The 14,928-nt window shown below is 41.2% G+C and overlaps 1 protein-coding gene across 1 annotated transcript; it reads right to left on the bottom strand.

Annotated features, from left to right (window-relative positions):
* slc2a9l1 (solute carrier family 2 member 9, like 1) lies at nt 1–13,417 on the bottom strand (the record flags this gene model as incomplete). The annotated part of the gene is made up of 12 exons (XM_083939622.1): nt 1–186; nt 843–970; nt 1,069–1,144; nt 1,695–1,796; nt 4,545–4,655; nt 4,757–4,944; nt 10,517–10,665; nt 10,974–11,103; nt 11,184–11,308; nt 11,390–11,550; nt 11,658–11,753; nt 13,394–13,417. The coding sequence occupies 12 exons, from the start codon at nt 13,415–13,417 to the stop codon at nt 1–3; spliced, it is 1,476 nt and encodes a 491-aa protein (XP_083795748.1).
* Between the last annotated feature and the right edge of the window lie 1,511 nt (nt 13,418–14,928).

Raw genomic sequence — 14,928 nt, 5'->3', positions numbered from 1 at the left:
TCATAACTTGGTCTGCGCTCTCCTTTCTTCTAAGAACGATTTCCCAAAGACGGTGATGGCTGTAAACTCCTCTGAGATCTCCAGCAGGGTCTTCCCTTTAGTCTCAGGCAGGAGGGAGAAGGTGCAAAGACTACCCAGCAGGCACACACAGGCAAACAGCACAAAGCAGTATGAGTCCAGGGCATTCTGGGACAGAAGGAACACAGTATAAAACATCAGAATGAGCTTCATGTTTTAATGTTGTATGGAGAGGGGTTTTCTGTCTTTTGGTCCAATGTGACACATAAGGTTTCCAATCAGAGCAGACTGGGCTTTTTCAGGAGGGGGGTGGGGGGGGGGGGGTAAAGAAGATGAATACAGATATGTTCAGACAGACAATATGAGAAAAAAAACATTGTTTTTTTTTATATCAAGGCATGTAAACAACACAAGTATGTATGCCATTATGTTGCAAAGTAATTACAAGACATTTTTACATACGTATTGTAGCTCATATAAGTGAATGTTTAACACATATCTTTTATTCAAGCTAAATGCTGAGAGTGCAATTAATAACTGTGAATCTGAACCTCGTCCAACAATACAAACATTTTTCCATACTCTTTTCCCTTTTTCCAAACTTATCCAGACCTGGAAATTACTCAAATTAATTTCCATACTTTTCCATACTTTTCAATACCACATAGGAACCCTGGATATTACCCTTTTATTCTAATGAATTTAAAGTGTTGTACAGCTAAATGCCAAAATATATCACAGAAATAAGATGAAACAAGATTGGCTGTTGCTTTAACAGTGTATACAATTGTAGTGTTGCTTATTTTCTTGTTTGTTGTACTCACAATAAGGAATGGAAAAACTAGGCCCAGCACAGCGAACAACAACCAGCGTAGGATCCCCGTGAGGACAAAGGCTGCCAGTTGATTGGACTGGATGAACATCTCACTTTGGAGAGTATTTAAACCTCCCCCTGGGTGAACCAGAGAGACAATACGGACAATTCACTTTAATTATCTGTGCATGCAAATATCTTTTTTTATGTGAACCAGACTGCTGTAAGACACAAACCAGGTCCTCCGTAAAAGAAGATGATGAAGACGATGATCAGACAGGTGGTAATGTAGGGAACCCAATAGCTGGAATCCTGCATGATGATAATTTTGTGTGTATGAATATTATACACTCTGCTAAACAAACACAGGTATAATACACATAGGTTTCTTCACAACACACACAACAACGCATTTTCACAGCCTACATTTCATACATTTTGAATATGTGAAAAGGTCAGTTTCAGATATTTAACTGCAGAAATTTTGGGGTGACCATTTCTGAGATTTTTGAGCAGAAGTAAACTGGAATTTGATCTACTCATAGGGACTATTACTTTAGTAGAAAGTAGTTCCAATGAACACAAAGTTAGGTCTGCTCCTATTGTTATTTAGAACCAGGACATTGATGATGGGAAGAGATTTAGCTCCCCCCCCCCAATGTTGTGAGCACCAAAAACACATTTTTATTCACCATTGTATCTGGGTAGAGGCAGAAATCTCAGAGCCAGATATCTCAAAACCTGCAAATCTGCATGTCTTCACATTACTAAGGGTAAGACAATGTTGTCATTGGTGAAATTACCCTTTAAAAAAGCATATATTTTTACACATGACAGCATATTTTAATGGTAACAGGTTTACCTTCAGGTTGAGTGAGACAGTGACCAACACCCAGCTGGCAGACATGACACCATAACCCCCCCAGAACAACGGCCTCCTCCCTATTTGCTCAATCAGCAGCCCCTGAGAGAGAGGGGGGGGGGGGGGGTAAATAAAATATGCCAATAATTGTTATCAAAACCCCTATTTCAAGAGATATACAACAATAATATGTATAACTGTAAGTCAACACAGCCTACTCCCAAATCAGAAGATGGATGGCCGTACAGGCCAGGGTGACGATGACACGGTGAGGCAATAGCATCAGTTATATATATATATATATACATATATATATATATATACACACAGTTGAAACCAGTGCAAACACTTTTTTAACACTTTTTTTCTCACTTTCTGAAGTTAAGCCAGACTAAACCTCTCGTGTTTCAGGTCAGTTAGGATTATCAAATTATTTCATTTTTCTAAATGCCACGATAATGAGAGAGAGTATATTTTAGATGTTTCTTTATTACTTTCTTCAAGGTCAAAAGTTTACATACATTTCCTTAGAATTTAGTAGCATTGCCCTTGAACTGCATAACTTGGGTCAAATGTTTTGGGTAACTTTCCCCAAGCTTCTGACAGTACTCTTTTTCGGGCCCATTCCTCCTGACAGAACTGGTGTAACTGAGCCAGCTTTGTCGCTTTCCTTGCTCGCACACGCCTCTTCAAATCCGCCCACAAACTTTAGGGATTCAGATCGGGGCTTTGTGATGGCCACTCCAAGACATTGATTTTGTTGTCCTCAAGCCACTTTTTAACTATTTTGGCAGTGTGCTTAGGGTCATTTTCCATTTTCGAAGACCCATTTGCACCCAAGTTTTAACTTCCTGGCTGATGTCTTGAATTGTTGCCTTAATATTTCCACATAATGTACTTTCTTCATGATGCCACCTATTTTATGAAGAGCTCCAGTTCCTGCTGCAGCAAAACAGCCCCACAACATAATGCTACCACCTCCATGCTTCACAGTTGGTATGGTGTTCTTAGGTCGACAAGCTTCCCCCTTTTCCCCCCAAATGTAAAGGTGGTCATTACGGCCAAACAGCTCCACATTAGTTTTATCAGACCATAGGACATGTCTTGCCTTGGTGTCTTTTTTCAAACTGTAATCTGGCTTTTATATGTTTCTTCAAGAGTAACTGCTTCTTTCTTGCTGAGTAGCCTTTCAGCCCATGTCGGCGCAGGACTCGTTTCACTGTGGATAATGACACTTTCTCACCAGCTTCAGCCAGCATCTTCACAAGCTCTTTAGATTTTGTTCTGGGGTTGTGGGACACAGAGCCCATCTCCATCCTGAGCGGTGTGATGGCTGGACATTCCCATGATGTTTATACTTGCGTATAATTGTTTGAACAGATGAATGTGGCAACTTTAAGCATCTGGAAATTGCACCCAAGGATAAACCAGACTTGTGGAGTTCCACAATTCTCTCCCTGATTTCTTGGTTGATTTAATTTCATTTGCCCATGATTTTAAACAAGAAAGCAGAGTTTTTGAGGTGTGGCTTTAAAATACATCTCCAGGTGTGCCTTCAATTAACTCACATGTTGTCAGTTAACCTATCAGAAGCTTCCAAAGCCATGACATCATCATCTGGGCTTCCCCATGTTGTTTAAAGACATAGTACTTTTTGTGTATGTAAACTTTTGACCTTTTGAAGAAAGTAACATAAAAATCTCTAAGAAAATCTCGTACTTATTATTGTGGCATTTACTAAAATGAAATAGTTTTGGTAATTCTAAATGAACTGAAACAGGAGAGGTTTAGTCTGATTTAACCTTGGATGGTGAGAAAAAAAGTGGTTCTGGTTTCAACTGTATATATACACACACACACACACACACACACACACACACACACACACACACACACACACACACACACACACACACACACACACACACACACACACACACACACACACACACACACACACACACACACACACACAGACAGACAGACAGACAGACAGACAGACAGACAGACAGACAGACAGACAGACAGACAGACAGACAGACAGACAGACAGACAGACAGACAGACAGACAGACAGACAGACAGACAGACAGACAGACAGACAGACAGACAGACAGACAGATAGATAGATAGATAGATAGATAGATAGATAGATAGATAGATAGATAGATAGATAGATAGATAGATAGATAGATAGATAGATAGATAGATAGATAGATAGATAGATAGATAGATAGATAGATAGATAGATAGATAGATAGATAGATAGATAGATAGATAGATATAGCTACCACAGCATGTGATAGACAGATGGTTCGTCCAATCACTTGCCAGGTATTTTTTTGAAAGTGCTTTCTCTTTTTCTAACAGTTTACAATGACAGTAACAACAACAACAACCAAATGAGCTTCAGGTTACTGACCTGAAAAAAATGAACGTTTGCAGAGCAGTAGCAGCAGCAAATGATCAGCATAGTTTTGAGGTAAGTCAGCAGGCAGGGCAGCACCAAAGGCTTAAGTACACCACTGTGTGTTGGATATAGTATGTTACAGTAAGAAGAGTGTGCCATGTGAGTGTAGCTGTTGAATGCCAGAATTAGCTTGGAGGTTATGCATTTGCCAAATGGTCATGATTAATTATTCTGAATTTTACCATACCTCAATGTGCTTCTGGTGAGAAGAGTAAGACAAACAGGAACCATAGCCATTTAAAGCAGAGGCTGAACTGAACAACCAATACGTTTCCCACAGTTTCTTAATGAAGGATAATAAAGATTTTTAAAAAAGCAGCATTCCTGTACGGAGAAGAGATCATGTAAAGAAGACATGTACAGACTATGGGAGTTACTCACACAGGAGATGGAGGTGATGATTTCAGATACTCCAAGACCAAGAGTAACATAGCGGATCTTGTCTCTCGGTATACCTGCCTTCAGGAAGATGTCAAAAGAGAAGATATTGATCTGGGAAAGAGAGAGGCATTAGTTTGATTTTGAGAGACTATAATCTTCACTGTCTGGTGCTAAAATTAGAATGAAATAAGGCATATAAGTTCCATCTTCACCGCAGACATGCCCGACAGCTGGTTGCAGCACAAGATGATGAACGCGGTGAGAAGTTGCCATCGAACAGTCCTGTCCCTCAGCAGCTGCAGAGGGCTTTTTGACGGGGCTGTCTTAACAGACGCCTGTTCAGCCAGCATCTCGTCCATTTCCTGTTTGTAGTCACCTTGGCCCCACAGGTTCTGGAGAGCTGGGATGAGAGAGACCAGACATTTAAAACTGAGAAATGTGCTCCTCTGCTCACATATAAAACATAAATCAAATATATCATGTGCTGGAATGGGTGTTTCCTTTGCAAAGACACATAAAATAAGAATTACTTTCAGAAGACAACAGTCTGACAAAGGCTCAATGATCCAAAGTGTGCGGGTAAACCACAACCCAACGTGTATGCCACGATATAACATTTGTAAACTGATTATTAATTGAATTGTCTAATAGATGCCTTTGTTTCAAACATAGCCAAGCTCTCTGAAAACTAAAGGTGTTTTGTCTACAGTTAGCTCATGCTCATATATATTTTGGTGAATTTTACTTATTTTAATTCAAATTGTATATGTTTTGAATGATGCTGTGCTATACCTACAGTACACTGTGTATTCCTTATTTTTTGTTATACAGTATTTATTTTATTATTAATACAGGCAGACAGCATACTCAAAACACACAACATAATACAATGACAAGGCAAGCCTCTACGACTGCACAAAAACCATTCAAAGAAAAGAAAGAAAAAAAACAAAGAAACAAAAGTTGATAAAAAATACATGTTAGTTCAAATAAATTTGGTGGGATCCCTTTTGTCAGGATCCCTGTTCTGTCAGGCCCTTCCCTCTTCATTTTGTGTGAGTTTGTCTCCCTCTGTCTGTTTTCTCCTGCTTGTGTCTTTCCCTTTGTATTTGTATGTCGTTGCTGGTAGGCATGGTCCCGCCCAGCTGTGGCTCATCAGCTCGTCAGCGCTGGAGGAATAAGTAGCCGGATGTGGCTCACATTCGGCGCCAGACCGTTGTTGCATTTACGTGGTATTGTGTCTTCCTTGGTTGGCTACCATTAACTTATGATCGTGTTCTCATTCCGTGTTGCGCTGTTAATTGTTTCTTTTGTTATAGTTTCCCGAGTTCCTGTTTTTCAACCACCCATTCGTGTTTGTCTCCTGATCCCTGCGTTGTTTTTTTCTCGCCTTCACCCGGACCCTGTACGTGTTTTCCCCGTTCCCTGGATCCTGTTTGTTTCTTGTTTTCCCATTAAATATTTGTGTCTGTGTCTGCATTTGGGTCCCGCTCTTCGGAGTTATTCCCCGAACCGTTCATGACAGAACGGTCTGGCCATAACATGGACCCGCAGACACTGCGACTAATCCTCAGGGATTTTCCGTTCGCCAAGATGTTTGCGCTCAGGGAGTCTTACTCAGTCAACATTCGCAGACATTACAAGGAATTCTGGAAAAGTGCTTGTTAGTGTTCGGTCAACAGCCCCTCACTTACACTAGCGATAGCTCGAGGGTAGCTTATGTGCTTAGTTTGCTCACCGGTAGGGCCCGTGCCTGGGGAGCAGCGTTTTGGCATAACCCTCAGACACATTCCGCTACTTTTTCGGCAGTTTTCTAGTGAAATGCTTTCAGTGTTTGATCATCATGTTTCCGACTATACCAGCAACCAGCTGCTCAACTTGCGCCAGGGTTCCCCCAGGGTTCCACCAGTGCAGCGGATGAGATGAGACTTTCGTACCCTAGCAGCAGAGTTAAGGTGGGATGATAGAGCATTACACAGTGTTTTCTTCAAAGGGCTAAACGAGGAGGTAAAGGACTGTTTAGTGGGTAGATCTGTAGCTTACCAAAGCTCATCGGAGCTTTTAAGATCGACAACCGTCTCCTTGAGAGACGCCGTGAGTGTCGGCCATTACCTTCCGTATCTCCTATCTCACTTGCAATACCACTCGACCCCGTTACTAGTCGGCTTAGCGCCCCAGCTAATTCCAGTATTCATCAGTCCTCCGCTCTTTCCAGGGAGGAACCCATGCAGCTGGGTCGTAGTCGCCTAACCCCGGCAGAACGCCAACGTCGTTTCAGAGGGAGATTTACTGTGGAGCCCTGTGAGAATGACGACAATTACAGCCGGATGATACAGCAAAAAAATGATCCATAGGCAAGGTTTGAGGTGGGTCATCAACGCGATTCTTTATTCATTGCCCTTGGCAAACCGTATAGGCACATCAGGATCACCAAACAAAAGAGAACCCCAGGTTGCCAAAATGGCGCCTATTTATAGGGTGTCAACCTATTACCCTGGAAGAATCCATTCTCCAGGATCCCCTGCCTAAAACATTTTTAACCCACCATTGTTTTTATTTCTGTATCTGCACCACATCATCTGTGACTTATATACATCCTACTCTACATCCACTGACAGAGAAAATACACCAATACACTTCATATTACCTCCACTAAAATACAATGCGCACATTTACCATCCCCACACCAATTTACACTTGGCTGCCCCCGGAACTATATAAGTGGCGTCCGTTTCCTGGGGAAGCCTTTTGCCTGCACACCCGGAAGACAAAAGACTGGTGAGTACACAACACTCTTGATTTATCCACTGCACACTCATTAAGCAACACAATACACATTTTTAACTTAGCTCCTTGTTTGATCAATTAACAACTTAATAGGCACATTTAACCCCATGTCCCTCTGCTCTAGGTAAACTGCGTGGCCTACACAGCACCTATCAGCCAGATCAAGACCCGCCAAACATCAATCACATGGCTACAAATCCAAAAATAGTGTTAAAATGTATTGTGCAAATCTCTAATAAAGTGCTGTTGCTCTTCTTAAAGTGTCTGTGCAATTATTAAAGTGCATCTGTATTCAAACTCGGTCTAAAGTGCGTGGTGCCATGTGTGCAAAACTGGTGACGATGTGCTCTTCGTCACATTAACCATCAACTGGCCTCCTGCCCCGTTTGGTTAAACTCCCAGGCTCCCAGACAGGATTCTGGTGAGTCGATCTGTTGTCCCTGCTATTCCTCGGAAATGCATTAACCTGGACATTGTTTTGAGCTGTGGAGACAGAGATTACCCCCTTTAAGCCTTAATCGATTCAGTGGCGGATTCTAATATTTTGGATTCTGAGTTGGTATGTAATAGCCAGTTCCCTACGGTACCTTAAGATACTCCGCTAGTGGTTAATGGTCTCAGTGGTGAGGAGTTAGCCCTGATCTCTGCCGAGACGATTCCCATGACTTTGTCGCTAGCTGGTAATCATACTGAGACCATAGCCTTTCACGTCATGCCCTCTGCTAATGCCCCCATAGTTCTCGGACTTCCATGGCTTATAGCTCACAATCCTGTCATTGACTGGGTTACAGGCAGGGTTGTAAGCTGGAGTTGCAATTGTCACTCTTCCTGTCTTCGTTCGGCCCCAGCTAGGTGCCTTAGGGTGCACACACACTGTCCTTCTGTCCCATGCCAAAACCGTTTTTTCAGCTAAAGCCTAGTACCTTTAAGCAGTGTGAGTGCACTCGCTCCGCGCATAACTGCGAAAGAGGTGGGCTTTAGCAGAGCCGTTTGCACATGTACGAGCACGAGCGTGCGCACGTGTACGAGCGCGAGCACGAGCCCTACGGCGGTAGCAGTATGTGCGCCTGTTCGGACATAGAAAATAGAAGGACGGACCATGCACGGACATTTAACAATAACAACAATGGCGGTGAAAGGTTCACGTTGGTGTGATGCGGAGGTGGAGTGTTTACTGCATATTTGGTCGGATGAAAATATTCAAAAACAGTCGACAAGACGCACAAAAACTCCGAGGTCTATGGAAAGATTTGTAAACAAAGCCACATACACGCGATCAATGTGTGTGACGTGTTACGGCGTGATGACATATGGACAGCAAGAAGCATTGGCCGAGGCCCAGGCAGTGTGAGTACAAACGGGGCTGGGGCACGGGGGGAGAGGGGGGGGCAAGTACCCTAAAGCCCGGGTCGCGGTGCGGAAGGACAGTGTGAGTGCTCCCTTAGTGACCCCAGACCCTTGTTGCCTGAACCTTCTGATTTGTCCTCCGTGCCACCAGTGTACCACGACGTCTACCACGTGTTTGGTAAGACGAAGGCTCTATCCTTGCCACCTCACCATCCGTACGATTGCCCAATAGATTTGTTACCCGGGTTGACTTTCCCAACCAGTGGTTTATACAATCTGTCAGGACCTGAGCATGAGTCAATGGAGACATATATTATTGATTCTCTCAAGTCTGGTATTATCCGTCCTTCCTCCTCTCTGCTGGGACTCGACGACCATGTATTGATTATCACGGTCTGAACAACATTACGGTCAAGAACAAATACCTAAGTTAAGTTAAATGTAGAGGAAATGTATAAGATAAAATATCTATTACAGAAATGAGCAGTAAGATTAAATTATTGCACTTAAGTGGTGGATAAAGTTATTGCACAAAGAAAAGAAGATAAGTGTCCAGGTATGTAAGAGTAGATTATGAATTGCACAGTGAGTGGCTCCCACTCCTTCCCTTCTGTCCTCTTTATTTCCTCCTCCCCCCGAGTGAGGAGTTGTAGAGGATGAGGCCTGAGGGACAAAGGAGTTCTTGAGCCTGTTGGTCCTACACTTGGCCAGGAGCAGCCTTCCACTGAACAGGTTACTCTGGTTGCTTATGACGGTGTGCAGGGGGTGGCTGGCATTGTCCTTAATGTCCAGCAGTTTGTCCAGGGTCCTCCTCTCTGCCACCGTCATCAGCGAGTCCAGCTTCATGCCGACCACAGAGCCAGCCCGCCTGATCAGTTTATCCAGTCTGGAGGTATCCTTCTTGGATATGCTGCCCCCCAGCACACCACAGTGTAGAAGAGGACACTAATGGTCACAGACTGGTAAAACATCCACAGCAGTTTGCTGCAGATGTTGAAGGACCGCAGTCTCCTCAGGAAGTACAACCTGCTTTGTGTCTTCCTGTACAGGCGGCTGGTGTGTTGTCCAGTCCAGTTTTTTTGTCCAGCCACAGCCCAAGGTATTTGGAAGTCCACAGCCTCCACCTCAGCTCCCTCTAGTAGGACTGGTCGCGGTCTTGGTCTGGATCTCCCAAAATCAATGACCAACTCCTTCGCCTTGGAGGTGTTGAGCTGTAGGTGGTTAGTGTGGCACCAGAGAGCAAAGTCCCCCACCAGACTCCGATACGCATCCTCTCTGTCGTCCCTGATACATCCCACAATGGCCTACATAGGCCTAGTCTTCACTGGAGCTTTTGTGGCGATAATGTTTTGGCTTTGCGCAATATTTTTTAAGGAATTTAAGTTCAAATTATTTCTTGTTTGTGCTTTAAAAAATAATAGTTTAGCCATTAAAACAATCATATTTATTACTTTTTCTCTCCAAAACCCAAAGAATAATATTTATTCATGCAACACAGGCAATGGAAAAGTGCAGCAGGTCTTCCTCTTTATACAGTATTATTGCTGGGCAAACACTTGTTCACAGCCTCTCAAATGGTTATTTCTGATGTTTGTGTGCTGATTGTGTAGTGTGTTGGTTGAATTATTCAATGTCGTTTTTGGCTTTTGGTGTTGTTTTGTTTATTGTTATTCGTTTTTGTTTTATTATATGTTAGGACCCCCTTTAAAACAAAATGGTTCATCTCAATAAACGTTTATGAATTAAGGTGTGCAGCATTTTCAAGTATGGTATTCTTTTGTGGTAAAATATAAAAGGCTGTTTTGGTCAGGTGCATGAAAATAGGGAAATATACCAACCTCTTTTGCAAGCCTTTTCATCACCTCTCTCTATGAATAAGTATCTGGGAGCATCAGGGAGAAAAGGCAACACTATAATGTGAACCACTGAGAAAAATGCAGGGATGCAGAGGAGGATGTTCCACAGCTCCTCCCGACCAAGGATCTCCCTGAAAAAACAAAAGTATGTGTTGTGTTCCAGTTTAGTATAAAGGTTTTTTTTTACAGCAGATAATTGCTTCTCTATTTACACTTCCTGATAATGTGTTGAAGCTCTTTAGGCACAAACTTGAAATTTCTTCTCTAACTCGCCTCTCTTTATCCAAACCTCCTTTTCATAGAAATTGAAATGTCTTTTCTCGTATTAAGGTGTCACTGATACTTTATACATTCAGTGTACATCGATGTCTCTTATCCTCTAATCAATCAAACCTACTGTTGTCTTCTTATACTGTACATTTTGGAAATAAGTGCATACCTCAGTCCAAAAACCTGTGCAAACAGTTTACCGAGTGACAAAAAGGTCACTGAGGTCAGCGTCACAGTCCCTCTTATCCTCCTGGGTGAAATCTCTCCCAGGTACATTAAATGGATACTGGTTCCCAAACCTGCACGTCATGACAGGATGTATCTGTTATCAGTCAGGTTAAACATGATGTGTCCTGAAGAATATGTCCTGATGTCTTACCTGCCGAGTAGCCATATAGCATTCTTGCCACAATAATCATTTCATATGATTTGGCACTTTTACTTGTCAGCATGATCCCTGCTGCAACAAGGGCTATACAGCTGTTGCAGATCATCGCTTTTTTTCTGATAAAGGAACATATCATTTCAAGTCTTTTTAGGCTACTCAGACATGACTGAATACTGCATTAAGTCTTTTTAACTCACCTTCCCAGCATGCCCGAGATCAACTTGACACTGAGAGCACCGAAAACTCCCCCGACAGCAAACATGGAAACGATAAGGGACCAGATCATCGTGATGGTCTGCGCGGGAGGAGGCTCTTCATATCTGTCATACCAGCTGCTGTTGATGAAGCGCTTAATGTACTGCAGTGGAAGTTTTAAAGGACATTTGTAGTTTGAACTCAATGAGAAATAAAAACAAAATTCAACAAAGGGGATGAGCAGAAAATGTGACAAGTTATGTGTCTCACCGGTGAAGGAGAACTTAATCCAGTGTTCTGGTAGCCTGATTGGAAGGTTCCTCCAATTCCCAAAATAATGATGAGGAACAGAGCATTACCACGGGTCTACAAAGCAGTTAAGTTAGTAGTGATTAGACACAGATAAGTTGGATATAAGTCATTTTAACCTTATTGATTCATTCTATGGTCTTATTGTTGTGTTATTTACTTCACAAGATATACTTTTCGAGACATGCAAAAGGTACCTTCACACATTCACACCTCAATCCTGTATTTGAATGATGGAGAAAAGGTTATCAATGACGTGCTTCAACTTTTGCAGTTACAGTCCTAGTGCTATGGATAGGACATTGGAAACTTTTCCTGAGGTCTGATGCTTCATCAGCTCGATTCAATTGTGTACTTCACCAACCCCTTAATGGATCTTATACCACAGGGATTTAAGTGACATTATTTTTTATATCAGATCAAAAAACTTTTGATCATGGAAACAAAAAAAACAGACAAATCTAGCTGTGTTAAATTAAGCACTAATTTAAAAAAATGCTTTTATAATAATTCAGGATATCATCAGGTAAAAGGCTAATACTGTCATCATTAAAGGTCCCATATTGTAAAAAGTAAGATTTCCATGTGGTATTTTACCATAAAGCAGGTCGATGTGCTATATAAAGTATCAAATTGCTCAATTCATAGAGAATTGCACACAGCCTCAGTATTCAGAAACTGTGCCTTTAAACGAGCCGTCGGGACTTCTGTATGTTTGTGATGCCACAACTTTTTTAAAATATAGGTATAAGAGCTGCTGCAGTGCTGTTACAATCATTTAATGGCTGCTATGACAATGTGGAAGACCGGTCTTAGAGAGACAGTGTTTCAGACAGAGGTATATTCTGAAACACAGTATTAGAAAAAGAATGTGTTTTTTGAACATTAATGTAACATTTCTGTAGAAACAGAAAGTATGAACCGGAAAATTAGAATAATATGTGACCTTACAATATCTCAGAAAGGCAGACTTCCTTTCTGAGATATATCATTTTATTGTAATTTGTGGTCTTGCAATGCAATCTTAAAAGCATAAAGAATACACTAAATAAATCATATGAATTGACTGCTGTAACTCCACATTTGTGTAATAGACTGAATGACCTGTCATATGAAAATATGAAATAACGACTGCTTCCATGCTCTCAATTAAAAACAAACAAAGGCATTAGACATTTACAAACAAATGGTTTCCCAGTTCATCATTTTATTGTACTTGGTAAATTCTATATACATTTAAAGTCAATGAAGCTTTTTTTTTTACACCTTACTAGAACTTAAACTGTTGGGCTTTTGTGTTAAACTCTGTTCCCATATTGTGATTTCTCTCACCACATTTTCTATATCTTGTTTAAAAAAAATCATACATTTTATATTTCGCTCAGTTTTAAATGTGTTGAGTGCCCTTCTATTTTTTAGTATTAAATGACGATAATAATATTTCAGAAACTCGTTAAGTTTATGACTCAGCTAAAACCACTGAGCTCGGACAAACTGAAAAACAACTCGCCTGCCTCAAAGAACATGTTTATCTTCCATTTCTCCCATTAGTTATTAAAGCTAAGACATAATCGTAGGTCTATGTATTAAAAACATATATATATTTATAGCCTAACTATTTCCACCACTTAAACGTTCCTGTGAACATTTATATAAACAATGATACTCAAATTCAGTAGAATTCAGTAAAAGCCTACCAGTTGTTGTAGCACAGTTTCCATTCTGTCTCTACTGGCATTGGCCTTAAAGTACATGTGTCCAGACTACATGGACTCTGTTAAGTATTTCAGGCTGGTTATCATTAACTTTTTAAACTTTCTGACCAGAAATAACATAACCATGCAATCACCCTGCAACCCTGACAGTGACTTTGCCTGAGTCACTCATCTTCCTGTTGGAGTGGACAGGACATTTGATCTGATCAAGATTCTACTGTATTGGGTTAATGCAGGGGTGCAAACCATGAACACCCAAAGACCAAAATCAATCTCAATAGTGTACATTCAAAATCATATGACATAACAGCAATTTGGTAAATTTAACCAACAGAATATGGTGATTTTGTGTAACTTGTCAAAGGATACCAATACTACTGTATGTATTTTCAAGCAGACATTCAATTCTTATTCTTCTATACCTGTTCTTCCCATCAAGGGTCACCTGGAGGGTTGAAGTCTAACCCACCATACACTGGTGAAGAAACATCTTCATATTGGCACCTTTTATGTCAGCATGCACACACGGGGGGAGGAATAAACTCAAAGAGTGCTCATGATCATGATTAAATACATGCTGTTAAAAGGCCAACGCTAGAAAACAAACAATATGAAAAAAATGATATAGCTTACATATAAAGAGCTGTGTTGGAGGGGAGGCTCACAGTCTTAGACTTTGAAACCCCTGATAGGATCTATATGTTGCAGTGGTAAACAGCTCAAGAGAGTATTGATAGGCTTAAGTTAATATTTGGAAAACATTTTGCTTTTTTTTTGTGAAGATTTATTGGCAATATTACAATTTGACTGAAATCCTTCAGAGCATGCCCTGTTAGTATAAAATGATAAAAATACAAGTGGCATGAACCGTGCGGGGGAATAACTCTGAGGAGCAGGACCCAAATGCAGACAAGGACATGGAGTAAGGTTTAAACAAATATTTAATGAACAAAACGAGAAAACAAACAAAACCAGGGAACGGGAAAACAGGTACAGGGTCCAGGTGAAGACGAGGGGAAAACCAAATGCAGGGATCAGGAGACGAAACACGAACAGGTGGTGGTAAACAGGAACTTGTAAAACTAAGACAAAAGAAACAAAGAAACGATTAACGAAACACAACGCAACACGGATAGAGAACATGATCATCAGAAATAGGTAGCCAACTAAGAGAGAGACATAAACCACGAAATAGCAATAAAGGTCTGGTGCCGGCAATTTATCCAGACGTTGATGAGGAGACAAACCACAGCTGGGGAAACCACGCCTACCAGCTCTGACAGTCAAACACAAAGGGAAAGACACAAGCAGGAACAGACAGAGGGAGACAAACTCACACAAAAGGAAGAGGGAAGAGCCTGACAGGACCGGAACAACAAGTAGTTTATTATATTGTGTTTGCAAACAGCAGGGCAGTGGTGGAAGGAGTACTCAGAACTTCTACTTAAATTAAAGAAATACTCTGTTACAAGTAAAAGTCCTGTATTCAAATGTTACTTAAGTAAAAGTACTACATA

The sequence above is a fragment of the Echiichthys vipera genome (assembly GCF_963691815.1).
Source record: "Echiichthys vipera genome assembly, chromosome: X".
Lineage (NCBI taxonomy): Eukaryota > Metazoa > Chordata > Actinopteri > Perciformes > Trachinidae > Echiichthys > Echiichthys vipera.
Note: the sequence above shows the minus strand (reverse complement) of the source record. Positions and strands in the feature narration are given on the sequence as shown.